This window comes from Dromiciops gliroides, chromosome 1 (genome assembly GCF_019393635.1).
Source record: "Dromiciops gliroides isolate mDroGli1 chromosome 1, mDroGli1.pri, whole genome shotgun sequence".
Taxonomy (NCBI): Eukaryota; Metazoa; Chordata; class Mammalia; order Microbiotheria; family Microbiotheriidae; genus Dromiciops; species Dromiciops gliroides.
In genome coordinates this window covers 651,165,724-651,187,646 of record NC_057861.1, presented here as the reverse complement: position 1 = coordinate 651,187,646, position 21,923 = coordinate 651,165,724, and the positions used below count along the sequence as shown (strand labels likewise).

Genomic DNA, 21,923 nt, shown 5'->3' with positions numbered 1-21,923 from the left:
ACTGTTGTATTGTTTACTCTTTCCCCTTCAATTTATGAAGGGCCATCTTCTGAGGGGATGAGGAATTATGTATTGTTACGTGAAGTACTATTGTATCTGCACTTTCATTGGAACTCAAATGATTACTTCTGCAAGTTACACAGGTAAATATAGGTCAGAACACAGACTGGTTTTGACTGATTGTTTTCTTTTGAAGGCATATAGCATGTGCTATCAAACATGAAAGAACTATGTAATTGACTGAAAAAAGCAAACACAGTATCCAGTAATAACATTAATGTGTTATTGTAAAATGTGGGAGGGAAGGCATTATGTAAAAGAGAAACAGGATTTATTGTTTCATCCTTTTTTCTCTCCCCTCACTTCTTTTGGGAGGGGAACTCAAGTCCCACAACTGAGTGGTTGTATGTGGTGTGTGCGTGTGTGTGTGTGTGTGTGTTTTGATGGCTTATATAAACATAGATGAAGACTTCAGATGGCCAAAAATTAAACATGTGAGTGTTACTGAGAATATATTTACACAAGCCATTTGCTCAGCCTCCAAAATAATGACTAGATTGAAGATTTTTAGCAAAATAATTGGAAGGATTTTTGTATTTCTGGTGATATCGTGACTGTATGGTACAGAAGAGACTTTTATCAGCTATTTTCCATGTTACATGTGTTGACAGTTATTTTTCTATGAACTGGATATTTCATTCTGTAGTGATTTTACATATGTTTTTAGAAGAAATTGTCGTTTATTGCTGCAATTTTAGAGAGTTGCTTGATTTCCCAAGAGAAATTTAACAGCCAGTAAAGATTATTAGGAGCTGGCTGGTCAGGGGCAGGGGAGGAAAAAAGAAAAGTGAAGTAATATCATTCATTGCCTACATGTCTACACACACACACACACACACACACACATTTCACAGTAGTACTCAACTAAAACTCAGATTGTTTATGTGAGATCCTTCCTTTCTTCTTTTTTGACCACACATAGCCTTCTCAAAAGCCTACAAATATTTTAACACAGGTAGGTGCCAGTTTTTCCCAACAATGGAACATATGGGCATATCTAGACATGCACACAAACTCACACACATACACACCCTTAGGTAGTGTAAAGGGTTAACTTTTGCTTGAACAGTACACTTAGACCATCCAGGCAAATTCACTAGGTTAGCATTTCCTGCTTTCAGTTTGTTATCTTGACACATAAGTACAGTACAACAGCTGGGTTGTTCCTGGGGTTCCTGGGGGGAGCTTTATTCTCAGAGTGCTGAATTTCCTTTTCAGCTGTCAGCTGTAGGGGTGTTCAAACTTTTTACGCACCATTCCATGCCCCTAGCACCACTCTGGGACTCTGATAAAAATGCTGATAAGGTAGATGAATGGAATAATCTTCAGTTCAAGGTAGAGAAAGAACAAAGCCCAACAGAGGACATTTTTATGCAACAGGACTTCTTACTTCCTTTGCTGTGAGCTAAACTCACAGCATTTTTGTATTGCTTGAAACATTTAGCTCATTCTGACAGAAGTTACTCACACCTGCTTAGTAATTTGAAATTAAAATATTAGCTTTGACTGAATGAAATCATTCTCTTGATATAATTGTCACAGAAAGCAGTTATGAAGGTATGCCCCTAAGCAGTTAATACATAAATATACATGTGTGTATATATACATATATACAGATATATGTATATACAAATATATGTATATGTATAGATATAGATAGATATCCATTATAGTTTTGTCTAAGTTTCCACATTATAAAGAAAGATGTGAAGAACATGATGCTTCCTTTCTATCTGGGCAAACGTCTTCAGAACACTTCCTAAGAAATGAATTGTATTCCAGCCAGACTTGCATGCTGCCATCCCACAGGAAATGGGTCAGCAATCCATTAAGATGCCATTAGATAATCTAATTTGGAACTTAATCTCTAAATTAACCATGCTCCATACTTGAAGCATACTTGAGAGAAAGAAAAAAAGTTTATGTTTGAATCGATAGGGGAGCCGAAGCGTGAAGAAGGCTGTTTGTTTTTTCTGTAGCTGTGGTCACGTCTCAAGCCGTCTGGTAACCAGGAGAAACCAGACATGATGTAATTCCAGATTGAACTTGAACTTCAGGGACTTAGAATGGGGGAACAATGGACCATAGGAATCAATAATGTCCATTTTCCACATGATTATGTTTGGAGTTTTAAGTTAACCTTTATGGGAGAAGCAGCAGGATTTGCAGTGTGACCAAAATGAGATGATCCAGAGACAAGATGTTAGAGTAAAGAAAACAACTTTTTCAGTGATATTTTCTGAGAAGCACTGTAGATTCCAGCAGGATTAGAAAAGTTCCCGCTCTGCAGTAAACCAGTTGCCTGTTCTGAGCACTCTTTGTTCACTTAGGTAGGACAAACTTAATCTTACGTTTCCTGTCAGATGATTTTTGGCAACCCAGCAAGAAAGGGAGGAGCGTGCTTCAAAAAATTCCCAAGTGTAAACTTGGCTTATTAACCCTTTAAAGAGTTAGGAAGTATATTAAATACTTTATTTCAGGATGTTTTATATAAAGAATTAGATTTCCATTTTCCATGAGCCTGCATGTTAAATGTTTTGTCAGCAGCCAGCCAGGGCAGAGTTTATTGAGTAAGTGAATATTTTAAAATTTCCAATTACTTCCAGGGGTACTATTTTTCATACAGTGAATCATCTTTTATTTAAAGTTGAATTGCATGTTCTCGTATGTATTATCAAATAATATAAAATACCTATTTGACACCAAACAATTTAAGAAAATATTTTGTTGACAGTGTTAGAAATGCAAAAATGTTCCCTTCTGTAATTAGCTAGAATTATATATGGTTGTTATATACATGTAAATGGATAAATATATATGCCCTTTCTAAAGAGGTAGAAAACATGAATTTGATGTCATTTAGTTGGCAGCATAAATATTATAAAACTCTAGATGTTTATATGTTATATGCCATTACAGTACTCTATATGAGAAACTACATTAATAATGCTAATTTTTTTTAAAAGAAGGGACAGTTTGTGATTTTTTTCCTTAGTAAATAAATGCTTTACATATATATATATATATACATATATATATATATATATATATGGTTATGCAATTTTAAAGCTGAGGCATTCACTGTAAACACTAATATAGTTTCTAAGCATCATTCTCTGCCCCTTCTGACCAATGAAGAATTGTTGTATGCAAGTAAGACAAGGCACAACCAGTAATAGAGTGTCACAGAAAGAAAAGGGGCATCTGAAGAGAAAGAAAAGTAGTCAAGTGAATGAAAATAAACATTTGGGGCTTCTCATTATAACAAGTAATAGAGCAGATTAACTACTTTTTTTTTCTTTTTCAATTATTTCTCTCCACTACGAGTATCATTTGATATACAAGTACCTACCTTCCAATATAGATAGTCTGGCATATACATAGTAAGTCATCTTTATAATATTCATTTGTCAGTTCATCATTTTAAAAGTCTACAATCACAAATAGAAGTTAACATACAGAGTAAAACATGGTAGTTTATTTGTCCCATTGAAGGAAAAATAAATACCAGTGAAAAGTTTAAATTTTTAGACATTTTAAAACAACTATCTTTTATTTACATTTAAGTACACACTGAAGAGTGATATTGTTGACAATGATACAGAAAAGGGATGTTCAAGTTTCAAAGGACTTTTTACAAAATAGATAGGAATCATTTGTAGCTGACACATTTCATGTGTTGTAGAAGAATTATCAATGACATAACTCTCCAAGGGCCAAAAGAGTGTTTTTTGTATTTTATTCTTAACTAGAAAAATATGTAATACTATTATTTTACTCAGCAAAGCTTATTTTTGATAGATGGTGCAAAGGAGAAATTTAATTCCTTCAATCCAATATGACCCAACCATTAAAGATTCTGAATTGTGGACTCCAATTTGATGAGATTTTATTGTCTAACATTTTGATGCTTGTCACTTTTTAAAGCTCCTATTTCCTAAGGAACTGCTATAAATAAAGCTATTCATTTAAGAAACAAATACTTCTCTTTCTCCTTGCTCTCAAGTGCTATTGCTTTCACTTAGAGTAATTCCATGAAACACCTGCAAGTTATGATTTTTGGTATTTCCTAAAGAATCCATGCGAGTACCTTATAATTCAGGTAAGAGCCAGGCAGGGAGCTTTCAGAAGCAGGTGATTATTAGAAATACTAGTCATTATAAACCATCTTACATGTACCAAGTATCATTCAGATGGAAATATGAAGATTATAAAATGTTCCTTTAAAATTGGGGAAGAAAAAACAACAAACCAAAGCATGCTATATAAAACTCTGTCTTTCATTTAAATACTATCTCATTTGAAGAAGAGTCCAATAGCTATTACCTACCACATCACTACCTTGGGACAGGAAATATAGGTGTGGTATATTCACAGCTGAAACAGGGCCAGTATTGGGGAAGACACAATATAATTACTTGAATTGGAGCTTAGGTTTCTAAACTAATTAATCTATGAGAATTTTAGTGACTCATTAATTTGGACCACAATTCATAGTCTCATAATAATATTAGGGAACAATGGTCAATCCATAAAGTACCAATTTTTTTTCATTGCACAGAGATATATTATACACACACACACACACACACACACACACACACACACACACACACTCTTCCATAGCAAAAAGAACATTGAACTTAAAGACTGATGCTTGAATCCTGACTCCATCACTTACTTATTGAGTGACCTTAGGCAGATCACTTAACTTTTCTATGGCTAAAGAGAAAGAACATAGTATTTAGAATTGGTGGTTGTGATTTCAAGTCTCCACTCTTCTATTTAATGATTATGTGACCTTGGGCAAGTCATAACTTCCTTGGGCCTCATTTTCTTCACTTATAAAATGAATGCCCCAGACTAAGTGATCTTTAAGGTCTATCAGTTCTAAGTCCCTTTATCTGCAAAACAGGTATATTTTAATACTGACATTTCCTACTTCATAGTGTTTTTTGTTTGTTTGTTTGCGGGGCAATTGGGGTTAAGTGACTTGCCCAGGGTCATACAGCTAGTAAGTGTTAAGTGTCCGAGGCCAGATTTGAACTCAGGTACTCCTGAATCCAGGGCCGGTGCTCTATCCACTGCACCACCTAACTGCCCCTCATAGTGTTTTGAGAAGGTACAGTGCTATAGAAATCTGAGTTCTTACTGTCACAACTTCTTCATTTCTCTCTGAATGATATTCACACATACAATTTATAAATCACCACAAGTACATATATATGTAATCTAAGTATATGTAATCACAAGTATATGTAATCTAAGGCAAGAGCATTACTACCAAGATGTAATCAACCTACTTTACTCACCTTATCAGAGGGAATGTTTCTAGTAATAGAGAAGGAACAATGTCCATTTTAGTAGAGGTGCTATCCTTTGTGGGGAAAAAGTATTACATTTTTTTTTTGGTGGGGCAATGGGGGTTAAGTGACTTGCCCAGGGTCATACAGTCAGTAAGTGTGAAATGTCTGAGGCTGGATTCGAACTCAGGTACTCCTGAATCCAGGGCCGGTACTTTATCCACTGTGCCACCTAGCTGCCCCCAAATCTTTTTTTTTTTTTTTTTTTTTAGTGAGGCAATTGGGGTTAAGTGACTTGCCCAGGGTCACATAGCTAGTAAGTGTTAAGCGTCTGAGGCCAGATATGAATTCAGGTACTCCTGACTCCAGGGCCATGCTCTATCCACTGCGCCACCTAGCTGCCCCATGGAAAAAGTATCACATTTTATAAAATGTCAAATCAGTGAGGTATCCAATATGTCCATTATCAAATAGAATCATAAAATCTTAGAATTAAAATTTTTTTTTTTTTGCTTGGCAATGGGGGTTAAGTGACTTGCCCAGAGTCACACAGCTAGTGAGTGTCAAGTCTCTGAGGCCAAATTTGAACTCAGGTTCCCCTGAATCCAGGGCCGGTACTTTATCCACTGCGCCACCTAGCTGCCCCCCAAAATCTTAGAATTTGAAAGAAGCTCAGAGGTACAATAGTTTTAGGTCCTACCTAAAACTCTTACCCTTTTCAGTATACCTAACGTGGTCATTCAGGCTCTGCTTGAAACCCTATGCAGTGATAAGGAACTCACTATCACTAGAAGACTGTTATGTTTTGGGACATCTCTAATGATGAAGAGGATTTCTTTTTCTCTGATTGAGCCAAAATTTCCCACACTGTAACTTCCACCTAGTTTTGCCTTCTAGGAAGAAGTATAACATGCTTCTATGGGACAGAACTCAATCATTGACTGTCATTTCTCTTTTCCAGGTTAGAGAATCTCAGTTTCTACAACAAATCTTTGAATGGCATGCTTCTTAGTTCCCTTATCCTCCTCTGCATGTGCCCAGAATTGGACATAATAGCCCACATCTGGCCTAATCAGGTTGGAGATTGACCTCAATCAGGACAATAGGCTTATCTTCATATAGCCTGAGGTGCCATTATCTTTTTTTTGGCTTCCACCTCATTTTTCTGTTTTATATTGAAGTGATGGGCCACTATCATGTCTCCCCTCCATGATAGCCTTTTTTTTTTTTTTTTTTTTTTTGGTGAGGCCATTGAGGTTAAGTGACTTGCCCAGGGTCACACAGCTAGTAAGTGTTGTGTCTGAGACTGGATTTGAACTCAGGTCCTCTTGACTCCAGGGCTGGTGCTTTATCCACTGCACCACCTAGCTGTCACCCCATGATAGACTCTTGAAGCTGATTCTTTAAACTGTCATGGTATACTTGACTTTATTGGGCAGAGGGGTTATCGAGTGGGAGGGTCTGGATCTGTGATTTTATCATAATAACAGAATTTCACTTAGAAGTCATTTTCTCAGAAAGTCAAATCTCTACCTAAAAAAAATTCCCCAGATAGCATACTTAACAATCTCTGTCATGTAGCCTCTGAAGATATACATTGTAGATGAATCCACTACATCTAGTGGTAGCCTACTCCATGGTTAGATATTTATAATTATTGGAGGCAGCTAGGTGGCAAAGTGGCTAGAGCTTGGAATCAGGAAAACTCATAAGTTCAAATCCTGCCTCAGACACTTACTACCTGTGCGACCCTGGGCAAGTCACTTAACCCTGTTTGCCTCAGTTTTCTCATCTGTACAATTAGCTGGAGAGGAAATGGCAAACCTCTCCATTATCTTTGAAATGGGGTCACAAAGAGTTGGACATGACTGAAACAACTGAACAACCACGACAATTGTTAGAAAAGTTTTCACCTGATCATTGTAGGGGATTCCTTCCCTGTTTCAAATAAGAAGCTCATCTGTAACTTCTAATTTTAGAGTTTTCTGGGTCATTGGTTAAGTGACTTGTTCATGATCACACAGCCAAGACTTGAAACAAGGTGTTTCTGACTCTAAGGCCAACCCCAAGGTACTCAACCTTCCTGAGCCTCAGTTTCTTCATCTGTAAAATGAGATTTCTGAGCTAGATGACTTCTAAGCTTCTTTTCAGATTGAGATCTATGATTCTTTTTTTTTTTTTTTAGGCGGGGCAATGGGGGTTAAGTGACTTGCCCAGGGTCACACAGCTAGTAAGTGTGCACCACCTAGCTGGCCCGAGATCTATGATTCTTTGATCTGTTATCTAGTATGCCCTTCATTTTCTTCATAGTATTATGTTCAGTCTTATATGCCAGTCCCCTTAGATTTATTTTTGGGAGTTTTTTGGATTCCAATTCTTCTATCCAGTGTATCAGCTCTACCCAGCAGACCATGCAATCTGCAGAGGGGGAAACATACTCTTTATGCCTCCATCCAGGACATTGATAAAAATATTAAATAAGACAGATTCAAGGAGAGAGCTCCACGACACTCCACTAGAAAGCTCGCTCCAGGTTAGCATTGATCAATTAATCAGCATTCTTTGGATCCTATTTGTCAAACATTCATTTAATTGTGGTAGAAAATACACATCTTTCCATTTTGTCCCCAAAGATTGTAAAGACTTTGGAAACTGTTTTGCTGAAATCCAGATGGGCTCTGCCCATGACATTCTCTGATCCATTCATTCATTCATTTGATCTGCATTTTTTATTTAGTACCCAGTGTTTTATTCAGAGCTCTGTGCTGAAAGAAGGAGAAAATGGGCATAGTGTAGTTTGACTTTTTCTTAATGATGCTATGCTAGTTTGTAGGGATCACCTCTTCCCTTTCTCACTATTCATTCACCAACCATCACATTAAATAATTTGTTCTGGATTTTACAAGGAATCAATGATTATCTGACCAAAGTGTCTTTCCCTTTTTAAAAACTGGGTCATAGTACCATGGCATCTTTCTCACTTGACCAGTTCTTAAAAGATCACTGATTTGGGGGCAGCTAGGTGGCGCAGTAGATAGAGCACCAGCCCTGGAGTCAGGAGGACCTGAGTTTAAATCCGGTCTTGGATACTTGACACTTACTAGTTGTGTGACCATGGGTAAGTCACTTAACCCTCATTGCCCAACCAAAAAACCAAGAGACAAAAAAAGATCACTGATTTGTTCAGCAGTCATATCAGTAACATCTTTTAGTACCCTGAGATAGTTCAAGTTGTCATTTGAATCCATCAAGGGTTCATCTTTTATTCTCTTTCACTTATCATGGGGTTCAACTCCTTGTTAACTATTTTTGTTCTGTCTTAGGCTGGATATTCTCTTTGGTAGATAAATGAGAAACAAAATAGAAATTAAACAACACTAGGTTTTCACTGTTGCCTATTATCATTTTCCCAATCATTACAAGCATAGTTGCTATCTCTTCTTTTTTTCTTTCTCTATCCACAACATAGCTTAAAATTTTTTTTTAAAAAGCTCATTCTTGTCCTTAGAATGTTAATATAAGCCTCAGCATCAATGAATAGCCTTTCTGATACTATCTTACCGTTCCAACTTCTCTCCATTCATTGAGTTACCTGCTCTTATTTTCATCTCTTATATTTGTCCTTTTTAAACCTGAGTTTTTCAATGATTTCCTCTGTGATTAGACATTTCCCATTATAGTTCTCGTCTTTACCAATTCAGTCTTTGTTTAAAGAATTTCCATTCTTAATAAGCTGACTTCCCTTTTAGAGTTCCAGGTCATGGTGTTTTACATATGCTTCCCCTGAATTCTTTGAAATATATTCTCCTAAGCACATGTCAAGCTAGGCGTAGCCATGCTCTTTCAAGGTTCCTAACACTTCTGTTCAACAAACCATTTCTTTCTTCTCAATCATAATTGAGTCCATAGAAGTAATCATTTCTGAAAGATCAAATGATCAGCAAAGCAAGTCAAGAATTTGTCAAAGTGTTCCCCTTTTAGCAGAGAACATGCAGGTTTTAAAAGGTTGCCCCCTCTCCTCAAAACCAGACTAACTCCATGTCAGATTTGTAATCTACATCAGGAATTTCTCATTCAATTCTTCTGTCCAGTCTGATAGTCTGTAGTTCACTCCTGCCACAATCTGCTGTTTGTTTTATTTCATTTGATCCTGGACCAAATACCTTCAATCAAGCATCAACCAATCAATCAAGAAACATATATCAAGCATTAATTAAGTACTAGGCACTGTGCTAGATCCAGTGTTGAGAATACAACAAAAGATTAAGCAAACAAATAAACAAGACAAAACAACAGAAAAAGGAAGACAAAAAAAAGTTCCTGCCCTTAAGGAGATCGCATTCTAATGAGGGAGACAATATGGAAATAATTATTACATACAATATAGATGAGAGGTAATCTCAGAGAAAAAAGTATTATCAGATGGCAAGGGGCAGGGGTAGGGGGAAGGGAGTATCATAGACAGATTCCTATAGATGTTAGGGTTTAAGCTGAGATTTGAAGAAAGCCAGGAAAAAAAATAAGAGGTAGGGGGGCAGCTAGGTGGCGCAGTGGATAAAGCACAGGCCCTGGATTCAGGAGGACCTGAGTTCAAATCCGGTCTCAGACACTTGACACTTACTAGCTGTGTGACCTTGGGCAAATCACTTAATCCTCATTGCCCCACAAAAATAGATAGAGAGAGATTGATTTTCGTTAAAGAAAAGAGAGAGAGAGGATGAGGATGGTAAGCATTCCAGGCATGAGAGACAAGCCAGGGCAAAGCCACAGAGGAAGGAGATAGAGTATTGTATATGAGGAACAATAAGTAGACCACTGTAGTTGGGTCTCATAGAAGTTGCAAAGGGGAGTAAAGTAAGAAGCTTAGAAATGTAGGAAGGAGACAGAGTATGAAAGGCTTTAAATAAAAAACTGGACTTTATATTTGGTCCTAGAGGTAACAGAGAGTTTATTGAGTAATGGGTTAATGTGTTTAGGTTCATGCTTTAGAAAAAATCATCTTGGCATCTGAGTGGAGGATGAGTTAGAAAAAGCAGACTTGAGGCAGGGATACTGATTACAAAGCTATTGAAGTAGTCAAATGAGAAATGATAAGAACCTAATCTAGGTTGAGAGAAGAGGGCATATATGAAATATGTGAAGGTAAAAACAACAAATTCTGGCAAGGGATTAGGTATGCGAAGTGAATGGGGGTGAGGATTTGAAGATGATCCCGAGATTATGAGCCAGCATGATTAAAAGAGTATTATTATTCTTGATAGTAATAGAGAAGTTAGGAAGAGGGAAAGAGTTTTTGGGGAAAGATAATTAATATTTTTCAATATGTTTGAGATGTCATTAGTGCATCTAGTTCAAGATTTCTAAAAGGTGGTTGATGATGTGAAGAAGAAACTGGGGCTCTGGAGAAAGGTTAGAGCTAGATATATACAGTAGATATGGGATTCATCTGTATAGAGACAATAATTGAACCTATAGTATTTGATGAGAATACCAAATGAAAGAGTATAGCGGGGAAAGAAAAAGGATGGCCCATCCCAAAGTCTTGGGGGACACTTCTAGTAAAGCTTCCAACCAAGTTACCATCTTCTTGATGTAAAATGTCGCCCTGACTCTTCTTTTCTTTCTCTAGAGCAAGCCTTTCATTTATATATTCTTATGATAAATCATCCAACAAAATCTCTGTACTACTTATGAGGCCTGTTTCTATTAATCTCTTTTGCATTTTGTTTATTACCCATATGCTGCTCTTTGGTGTGTCTAAATATGGATCCATTCGTATGGTTTCTGCTTCCCTTCCCCATCATAGTCTTCCATAGTCTTTCCTCCTTTATCTTACTAGAAGGATGTAATATGTAAAAAGTTAATTATATGTACATGATAATTTGAGGAGGTGTCAGGAAAGTCTTTTTGAAGGAGTTAACACTTATATGAGTACTGAAGGAGGCTAGGCTCTCTAAGAGTTAGAGGTAAAGACAGACTCATTCCAGGCATTGTGGATGGCATATTCCAAGAAAGAAAAGAGAGGTGGAAAATGGAATAACACTCATTTAAGAAAAAAGCAAATAGAGTAATTTGGCTGGAATTAATTTATACACAGTGAGTGAAAAAACACTTGTCAATTATTTAATTCAGATTATAGCACAAGAAACATAAGAATAGCATGACATTTTCAAAAAGTAAGGAGAGAGAATAAGAGAAGTCTTTATCTCTCCCTTTACTCATTACTTCCAAGAGACATAAATTAGACATATTTACAAGAGGTGAGAATTTGGTCAGGTGAAATTTGTAATAATGAAAAGCTATTCAATAAAAGTAAGAAGTTAGACTTTTATGAACTTTGAGTCAGTCATTATGCATACACGTTGCAGTAGTACATTCCATAAATGAGGCGTGTACACATTGGCTGTGTTGGACCTCATGTTAAGGTATTTACAAGCAATAGTTTTGGTGTTCTCATATACCTCCCTTCTGAAAAAAAAAAAGTACTTTGTTAAGCTGACCTTATAATGAGCAGCAGGAATATTTCAGCAAAAGCAAACACAACAAAAACGAAAGATATGTATATTTGAAGATAATAAATGTTTGTTGATCGGAATTGAAATATATAATACTCAGGAGACTCACTGAGGTATTTTAGCATAAGATTTGGAAATACTCTCATTTGTATTCTATTACTTGGTGCTTAGAGACACAACCAGCTTGGTGGATAGAGAGGCAACAAGTCCTCAGTCAGAAACTTTCAACCATTCACATTTAATTCTATTTCTAATTGAATGAAGATTCTGGAACTCAGCTATTTTGGCTTCTTATTGAAATATGGCTCTTCAACTGTATACTATTAATATGCCTACATGTAAAGGAAACTAAATATAAATGATTGATATTTATACTTGTCACATGGAATATATATATATATATATATATATATATATATATATATACATACATACACACACACACACACATATATAAATTTGAGGCAAAAAGGATTTTGCACTTGAACGATCTGGATAATTTCTTCAATTTTCCATTTCTCTTTATGTTGTTGTCATAGCCTTTAAGTAAAATTCAGTATTTGCAAAAGGGAAACCCCCAAACCCTAACATGGCCCAGTGCCTTATAATTCTGAAGTCAACTTACGAATTGGTAATAAGAGACTTGTAAAACTCATATATGGGGTCTGCATAGTGTTAATGTAGGGGGATTTATTCTCCCCCAAGGGTCCATAAACAGTATTGACAAATATATTGCATACTGCATTTTTGACATGGTCATAATGTAGGATAGGAGGTTTGAATGGTTTAAATAAACATCTAAATTAAATTTGTTAGTCATACAACAGCAAGAGCCCTGTAAGTCTCTAACTTATTTTTATTGAACATTTTCCAAAGAATAAAAAATATCAGTCTCTTACAAAGCACAGCATAAAGAACCTATTATAAAAAACAACTATGTATTTATATTCTTTTTTATTCATGTTGTCTCCTTTTAAGAATGAGTTACATCTATTCCCAATCACTAAAATATACTGTTTCTTCAAGAAGACAATCAGCAAATGATGTATCTGATTTTCCTATCAATCATTTAAACAGGGGATAATCATGTTGTTTTACTTGGTTTTTCCCCCATTAGAAATGTCAGATTTGGGCTAAGTTTTTATAGTACTTTATTCCTTATCTATCTCTGAAAATATTGACTTCTAACTTTAGATTTTGCATTTTCCTTATCAGTCTCTTCATAATATATTATTTAATGTTACTCAAATTGGAATGGTGTAAAGCAAAAACACACAAACAAAAACATTGTTGAACATATACAGAATAGAAGAAATGTGTTGAAACAAACCTCTTACAGGTGGCTCTGGTATTGGATATTTTTGTTCTTTTGAATTATAATTCTTATCAAATAGTTTTGAATAGATTTTTAAATGAGTTTGACTACTTTTGCAGGCATAGTCTAAATATCTCTCAATACATCTTTTGAAGTTCAAAAAAATTGGTTTCATAGGCGATAGCATAATAGTGTATTCATTGAAACCCATAATCATGAATAAAGTTACTTTATATTGTAGAAGTACAAGCCGAGCATAGAAAAATATACTTTTGAAACGTAGAGTATTTGAGATGGAGATAGAGTATTGTATATGAGGAACAGTAAGTAGACCAGTAGAGTTGGGTCTCATAGAAGTTGCATAGGGGAGTAAAGTAAGATTAGAAAGGTAGGAAAGAGACAGATTATAAAGAGCTTTAAATAAAAACTGGGACTTCATATTTGGTCCTAGATATAATAGTTGAAATCAAATCTAAAATGGCATGAAAAATATAGGTAATTTTTTTTGTTTTTAGAATTTTAATTCAAAATTATAGGAAAACTATAAGTAAGCTAGATTTTTTAGGCATTTATTTTTTTATTCTGGCTCTATGACTTTAATAATAATAACAATAGTAATAGTTGGTATTCATATAGCATGTACTGTGTGCCAAGCACTGTACTAAATGGTTTTTGTTTTTGTTTTTGTTTTTTTAGTGAGGCAGTTGGGGTTAAGTGACTTGCCCAGGGTCACACAGCTAGTAAGTGTTAAGTGTCTGAGGCCGGATTTGAACTCAGGTACTCCTGACTCCAGGGCCAGTGCTCTATCCACTATGCCTCCTAGCTGCCCCAAAGGTTTTTTTGTTTGTTTTTTATTTGTAGGGCAATGAGAGTTAAGTGACTTGCCCAGGGTCACACAGCTAGTAAGTATCAAGTGTCTGAGGCCAGATTTGAACTCAGGTCCTCCTGAATCCAGGGCTGGGGCTTTATCTACTGCACCACCTAGCTGCCCACGATGTTTTTCAATTATCGTCTCATTTTATCCTAACCACAACCCTGAGAGTTTAGATACTATTATTATCCTCATTTTACAGATGAGGAAACTGAGGCAAACACAAGGTCACACTCTTAGTAAGTGATTGAGGTTGGATTTGAACTCTGGTCTTCCTGACCCTGAACCCAACTATTCAGCTCTATCTACTATGTTACCCAGCTGCTGATTTTATTGATTAAGGGAACGCTCAGTGAGGAAACTATTTTTACCAATTCAGACCAGCATCCATTGTGCAGCTTACCATCTAAGAAGATTGTCTTGGAGCTTAAGAGGTTAAATGATTTGCCCAGGCACACACAGATAGTATGTATAAAAGGGTTGTTTTGAACTTAGTTATTCTTATTTATTCTAAGGCCAACCTTTATCTACTATTGCTATGCTTCCTCTAGAATACACAGGTACTATCAAAGAAATATATGTTTATACACATACACACACATACACACATGTAATATATGTATAATGTATATGTACATATATACACGTATATATTCTTTCAAATGTTAGAACATACATGCTTTTGTACACAGAACTTTAAGAATGAATAAAAGAAAGAATGTTTATGCTACTAATAAGGGTTCAAAATAGAAAGAACAGTAGGAGTTAGAGGTGGAAGGGAATGTAGACTGTCTGCTCCAATCTCATCATTTTATAGTTGAGGAAACTAAGGTCCAAAGATAGACCAGTCACTTTACCTATGTCATACAAGCAGTAAGGCAAAAACACTGGGATCCTGACTTCCAATCCAGTACCCTTTCCACTGCAACACACTTATAGTGCTTGTGTCCATCTTTCCCCATGCACCCATAATCTTTAAAAGTTAATGCAAAGGGGGCAACTAGGTGGCGCAGTGGATAGAGCACCAGCCCTGGAGTCAGGAGGACCTGAGTTCAAAGCCCATCTCAGACACTTGAAACTTACTAGCTGTGTGACCCTGGGCAAGTCACTTAACCCCAATTGCCTGATTAAAAAAAAAAGTTAATGCAAAGGGGGGAGTAGCTAGGTGGCACAGTGGATAAAGCACCGGCCCTGGATTCGGAAGGACCTGAGTTCAAATCTGACATCAAACACTTGACACTTACTAGCTGTGTGACCCTAGTAAGTCACTTAACCCCAATTGCCCCACCCAAAGAACAAAAACAAACAAAAAACAAACTTTGTAATCTGAAAAAAAAAGGAAAAGAAAAATAGTTAATGGAAAATGACATTGTAAAGTTAATGATAGAATGAAGAATAATCCAGTTTGCCTTTAAAGAGAAAACATCAAGTATGCCATGACCAAATGAACAAATTATAACATTTGGACTTTCAGAGTCCCCTCTCGAAATAACCAAAATATCCTAACCACCATGCCATATCAATATCATTCCTTTTCTTTTGTCACTTGGACCTTACCTTAATTTCTAGTCAATACATTGATTCAAAGAGCATCATGACAGAGCACAAAGAAGTACCCTAGAGAATTTGCTTACTTGGTGGATATGGATGAGCAGATGTTGAGACTTGTCTTCCTAGCTAACTAACATGAGAAAACAAGGTCCAGTACCTTAACTAATTAAGTACTGGTTATATCTGTGATGAAGCCAAGGAAGACACAAAAGCCAGAAAGAAAAATCATTAGAATGCAAACAGCAATCATAAATGGAGAGAACCCCTTATGCCATATAATGGTCTTCTCTCACAAATGTGTATATTCTGTAAAAATAAGCTTTCTGGTTCCATTTGGTGAAGTGGTGGTGACTCTACTGAAAAAAGAAAAGTTGGAGTTAAAATCTAAACGTGGTCAAGATTTTTCTCATTAGTCAAAGTAATCATAATTGGACTTTTCTCTGTGGAAAGCTTTATTTCCCCCCCCATATAATGAAGGAAGAGAAATTTTTCACTTTATCTAGGTAGTCTTCTTCATATCCATTTAACTCTGTAGATATAGAATTTATGGCCATGTTAACATTAGGTTATGTAAGGTTAAAGAAAAGACTAAACAATAGAACTGATGTTTTGACATATTTATAGAAGTTGTGTATTACCTTTTTCCCCCTTCTATGTAATATTTCACATGCCTAAGTATGGATCAAACAATTTAAAAAAGAATGTCCTCAAATAGAATAGATCTTAGTGATCTCTTATCTGCCACAGTTGGGTTTTTGCCTTCTATTTTGTCTTGCTTTCCATGAAAGAAACAGACCACATAGTATAAGCCTAAAATGCTAATGTTACAATTTATCATAACCCATTTAATATATTGTCTTAGTCTGTAAGTGTGAAATTATAATGGCAAGAGCTCAAGTGCATTCACAGGGTCACCAAACATTTCTCTTAACTCTTGATTGTCAAATGTATACTAATATAATTAGCTCATGGAATTTATATGTCAAATGTTAAATTTTAAAATCACATTTTTCTTTCTTTTTTTTTTCTTTCCTTCTCTCCCTCTTCAACAGTCCTGGTACCTGGGCTAGCTTGGTCCCTTTCCAAGTATCAAACAGGACACCAATCCTGCCAACAAATGTCCAAAATTATGGTTTGAACATAATTGGAGAACCTTTCCTTCAAGCAGAAACAAGCAACTGAGGGAAAACCAAAAGAACGACAACAATGATGATGACAACAACCACCACCACACAACAAACATTTTAAAACAGAAAAAAAAAAGAAAAGAAATGAAAAAAATGGAAGACGGGACAAAAAAAGAAACTGAAGAAAGAAGAAAAATTATAGACCAGCAATTGCAGCACTTACAATCACTAATTCCCTTAAGGTTGAAACTGTAATGACATAAAAAGGGTCGATGATATTTCACTGATGGGTAGAGCGCAGCCCCTGCTAAGTAGCCTTTGTTATATGAAGTCCGCTGGGAAATAGATGTTCTGTCTCGATGACAATATATTTTAACTGACTTTCTAGATGCCTTAATATTTGCATGATAAGCTAGTTTTCTTGGTTTAGTATTCTTGTTGTTTACGCATGGAATCACTATTCCTGGTTATCTCACAAAACAAAGGCTAGGAGGCGGCCTTAGAGCTGCCAGATGACAAGGGCCTTGAGCCAGCCATTTTGTAAACACTCTGATTTCTAAAAGTTAAAAAATAAATACAAGCTCTGTAGCCTTTAGTTATCAGTACAGATTTATTCAACTTTGGCCCTTAACCCAGCCTTTTCCAGTGTGTAACCCAGTTTGAAATCTTAAAAAAAAAAAAAAAATTTTAAAAAAAGGAAAAAAAAATTCAGTCTGAACACAAAGGCTCTATGGAAGAAATGCCTCTATGTAGGTAAAGTGTTATCTCTGCATGCAACAGTAAAAATTAATATAATATTTTCCCCACAAAAGAAACACTTAACAGAGGCAAGTGCAATTTAAAAATTTATATCTAAAGGGGAATCATCATTATAAGTCCTTCAGCCCTTGGACTCTAAATTGAGGGGATTAAAAAGAATTTAAAATAATTTTGAACGAATTTATTTTCCCCTCAGTTTTTGAGGGCATTCAAAGGCATTAAATCAAGACAAATCATGTGCTTGAGGAAAAAAAAAAAAGAAACACAGCACTTATGTTGGTTTAGCTGCTGCCTCCACAGAGGTAGGATTTATTTATTTAAAATTACTGGTTGCATCAAGAACCCATAGGGTGTACAAAAGGTTCTCTACAATCTGCATCATAGAGACAAAGAGGCAGGCAAATCCATGTCACAAGGGCAAAGCTTACAGTTTACAAACTGGGAATGAAAGAAAGAAGGGTGGGATATAAAATGCACTCTTGAGAAAACAGAAGTCATCAGGGTGCTGGAAACTTGCATGGTGCTTTCAGAAATTAGCCTTGTTCAACAAATTTCTCGTATTGACAGGACTGTAATGTGCATGGGCAGACACATTTTGCCTCTATGTCTCTTAAAATTTTAATTAAACAAAAGTACTCTTTCCAGTAATCCTAATTTGCACGAAGATATAATGTCCACATTACGTGCCTTGCCTTGAAATCTAAAAAAGTGACATCACTACACTTGTTTTGCTGCATTTATTATAATTTTAAATCTTTACCATTTTTATGACAAAATATTTTGTACTCCAGATGAAAAAAATGTGTGACATCATGGATTTTTTAGACAGTTATACCTTTATCTCACATTTATAAAGCATATCATGGCTGTGTATAGTTGCCGCTTAAAAATTGTAATCGACCAGCAATATTTTCAGTATTTTGGTGTTTTTTCTATTAACCTTTCATGTTTTTCATCTTCCAATTAATATTTGGGAGGGGGGGGTTTCAAATTTATACGAATTATGCAATACCAAGTTTTGCCTATGTAGGTAGTGCTTTTAGCTGTATTGGTTATTATAGGTAAGTACACAGATTTAAAAAAGAAAAAAAGAAAAAAAAAGAATGATGTATGCTTTTTTTTGTTTGTTTGTTTGTTTTAATTGACCAAAGTGGGTACTGCTATTTTTGCAGTGTGATGAGGTCCTTTTGTGTACTGAGAGATGGACAGGGGATTTTTTTTTATACATACATATATATATATATATAAATATATATATTCTGGGGTGGGTGGGAGGATTTTTAACACTTTACAGTGTAGCTGTGAAGCAGTGTACTCTTAGACAGGCATGGGCTGCAAAGCGACTGTTCTGCCTACTGTGACAAACTTTAAAAATAGGTTCCCTCTCGTTAACTTCCCACCTGGGGTGCAAGCTGAACTCATTTCTGGATTTAAACACACACATGCATGCATACATGCACGCACGCACACACACACACGCACACACACACAAATAAAAAGTAATGAATTCTGTTGGAGGCAGACTTGGCTTGAGGAAATTATCTTACTTTGTTTGTTTTTTCTTGAGAGGTCAAGACCCACAGTGAGAGTGAGGCCATCTCATACTTGGCAAAGATATATCATTTTAAAAATCCACTTTAGAGGGTGTTTCTCACTAATGGTTTTACCTAGGGACACACTTTCTTTTACATAACACACAGCCTCCATTGGAGGAATTAGTGCCCTGTCTTAACCCCTTCCAATCCCCTCCTCTCCCCAAGAATTCTAGCCTGTCCAGCTCCTCATTTTATAATGATGGAGTATGTGATTTACCCATGTCTTAATATTACAAACTAATGGCAGACTTTTTTTTAACATCCTCAAGGTCAAACGGATAGTTGCTATTCTTCAATGATTTCGGACTAATAGATATCAGTGAATGTTCATCCTAAGGGAGGAAGAAAAAAATTAACCACCTCTAGGTTCTATTTGCACATCCTTTCTGACTAAGAACAAGTACAGAAGGGGAGGGAGACTGTAGAAATAATTTCCCTGTGGACAAATTCAGCCCTCTAGAAGACAATATAATTTTTTTTGGAAAAAGGAATAGTACCTCAGATTTCTATTTAATCCTTGATATTTGGGGGTAAGGAAGGGCACCAAAACTTTATATTGTTTATATTTTCTTTTCTCCCAGAATCCATAGAGTCAGTTTATTAATGGAAAGAATAGCTGTTAGAATTAGTGAAACATGGTAGATTGTCTTAAGGACCCCCTAAGCTATGATCTAATAAAATAAACTGTCTATTGTTCTCCCAGCACATCATTTAATAATGAATACTTATGAACAATGATTACATGCTGGACAATTGTATTTGATTAGCCCATTCAGTAAGATGTCCCCAAATGCTGAATAGCACAGCAGGATAAGACCAGCTGAAGTTCAGAAGTAAGTGCAATAATTTCTGTGATCCTCACCCTGGTAGACTACAGATAATCTTAACTGAGCTTTTCACATATCTTTGACCTATTGTGTGAACAAATCAACCTCACAAGACACACAGTATTTTTTTTTTGAGGGCAGACTCACTCTCTTGGATGTGAATGAATGAATGAGCATTCTTAGTTGAATAATAAGTTACACTGTGGGTTTTACTGCCTGCCTCTTTAATATAAAGGCCTATTTTGAGTTTTTAATCAACTTTTTTTAAGATCAAGATATTTAAAATATACATACATTACATACATACATATATATATATAAAAATATAGAGAGAGAAAGAAAAGACTCAGATCCAGTCTTTGGCCTCCTCCTTCACCAGGAAATCTATTCTGACAAAGGGCCCTGCTTCTGTAGTTCTTGAATGACCCATCTCTAGCCAGAAGTTCAGAGCTTCAGGATGGTGTGGGCCATCCCAGGGTTCCAGAAGCAGGGTACTGTCTCAAGCCACCCCGTTCTATGTGCACTGTTTCGCCTTTATTCTGTTGCTTTGTAGCCCTGGCCCCTCAGCAGTGCCACTGAAGTGTGTTTCCCCTGGAGTGACATGAACGTTTGAGGCTTGACTAAAGAAAAAGAAAAATTAAAAGGCAGTGAAGGAGACTGTACATAAAGACATGGCAAAAATATTAATTATAGCAATATAGTTGTGGGGTAATGTTTGGGTGGGCAGCTCCATTAAAAAAATATATATGTGAATGAATCTGTGAAGCTGCAAGTATGGAGAAGAGCGAAAGGTCTTCTTAATGAACCGCCTACCTTGTAGACAGTAATTTGTACACTGTATAGTTTTGTTAAGATTTTTTTTAATTAAAGTTCCCTTGTTTGTAAATCTAACTTTTTAACAATTATAATGGAACTATATGTTGTTTCCATTTTTAAAGTAAACAAGAATATTCCTTGTTTAGAAACTGGACTTGGGTTAAAACTCTCCAGTTTCTTAAGTTATGTATTAAAAAAAAATCTGTCCATGTTAGGAGTTATTTCGCAGATTCCTGTGCTTAAAAAGCATAGGTTACTAATCCTTTAAAAAAATTGTAAATGGAGAAAAGTTATATTTTATGAAGGTTATTTTGTTGTATTTAGTATTGGAAAAGTTGGTTTTCTGAGCATTTCAGACTGTTGGAAGCACCACTGTCTTTTTATTAGTATATATGGCCTTTAGCAAAAGTTTTTGTGATTGTTACGTGATGGTATTTAAGATTAGGTTCACAGAGCATTCAGGATAGGCAGAGAACTAAAACAGGACTTAGGTCTCACATAACCATGTCCTCAGGGAGCAGAATCTTGGATTTGTGACTTGTAGCTTCATCAGGACTTTACGAAAGAGATTGCACAGGGACATATTCAGCAGTGTGACACCAGGATGTGTTTGTTACCTACATTGGAAAACCCTATGTACTGTGTGGACCCATGAAGGCTGCAGAAAGTTATCCCAGACTCAGTGTACAGTATTCAGTTTTAATGAAACAACTCTATAATGTTGCTGGCAGTTAGGCCCCAAGCATGACATCCAATATAGTTTACATGTTCCTGTCAAGGTCTTTTGTTAACATTAACCAGCTGCATGCTTCCTGGACTTTTTTTTTTATTGGGTTTCTATAGAAAACTTTTTTTTTTTTATAATGTGCAGGCTAATCATGTTCAACAGGAAATAAAAAAAACCCAAAAGTGAATGTTCTACTCCATGCTGAAGGAGCTGAAAACTGCTTCCTTCATATTTTTGCACTTTCTGCTAGTTCCCCTGTTTTTTCTAATTGCTCAAAATTGTGTGGGTGTGGTGGAGCACCGCATTTGGAGGAGAACATGGACCACTGGTTTTGCCCTATAACCCTGCACAATGACCTTTGCATCATCCAAACTCATTGCCATGACAACTCTTTGTACTGTTTCCATGCCACCGTTCTGTTGGTCACATTGTTAATAGTAAAAGGGGACAAGTTGGA

At 35.9% G+C, this 21,923-nt stretch overlaps 1 protein-coding gene across 6 annotated transcripts in view; it reads left to right on the top strand.

Annotated features, from left to right (window-relative positions):
* The window catches only part of NFIB (nuclear factor I B), a 273,901-nt gene that overhangs the window by 250,652 nt on the left and 1,326 nt on the right, over positions 1–21,923 (top strand). For all 6 annotated transcript variants that reach the window (XM_044002409.1, XM_044002389.1, XM_044002352.1 and 3 more), the window contains one exon: positions 16,668–21,923. This exon is cut by the window's right edge and continues 1,326 nt beyond it. In XM_044002409.1, coding sequence (XP_043858344.1) covers positions 16,668–16,685 — 18 coding nt within the window. In that variant the 3' untranslated portion in view covers positions 16,686–21,923. The remainder of the gene's footprint in view (positions 1–16,667) is intronic.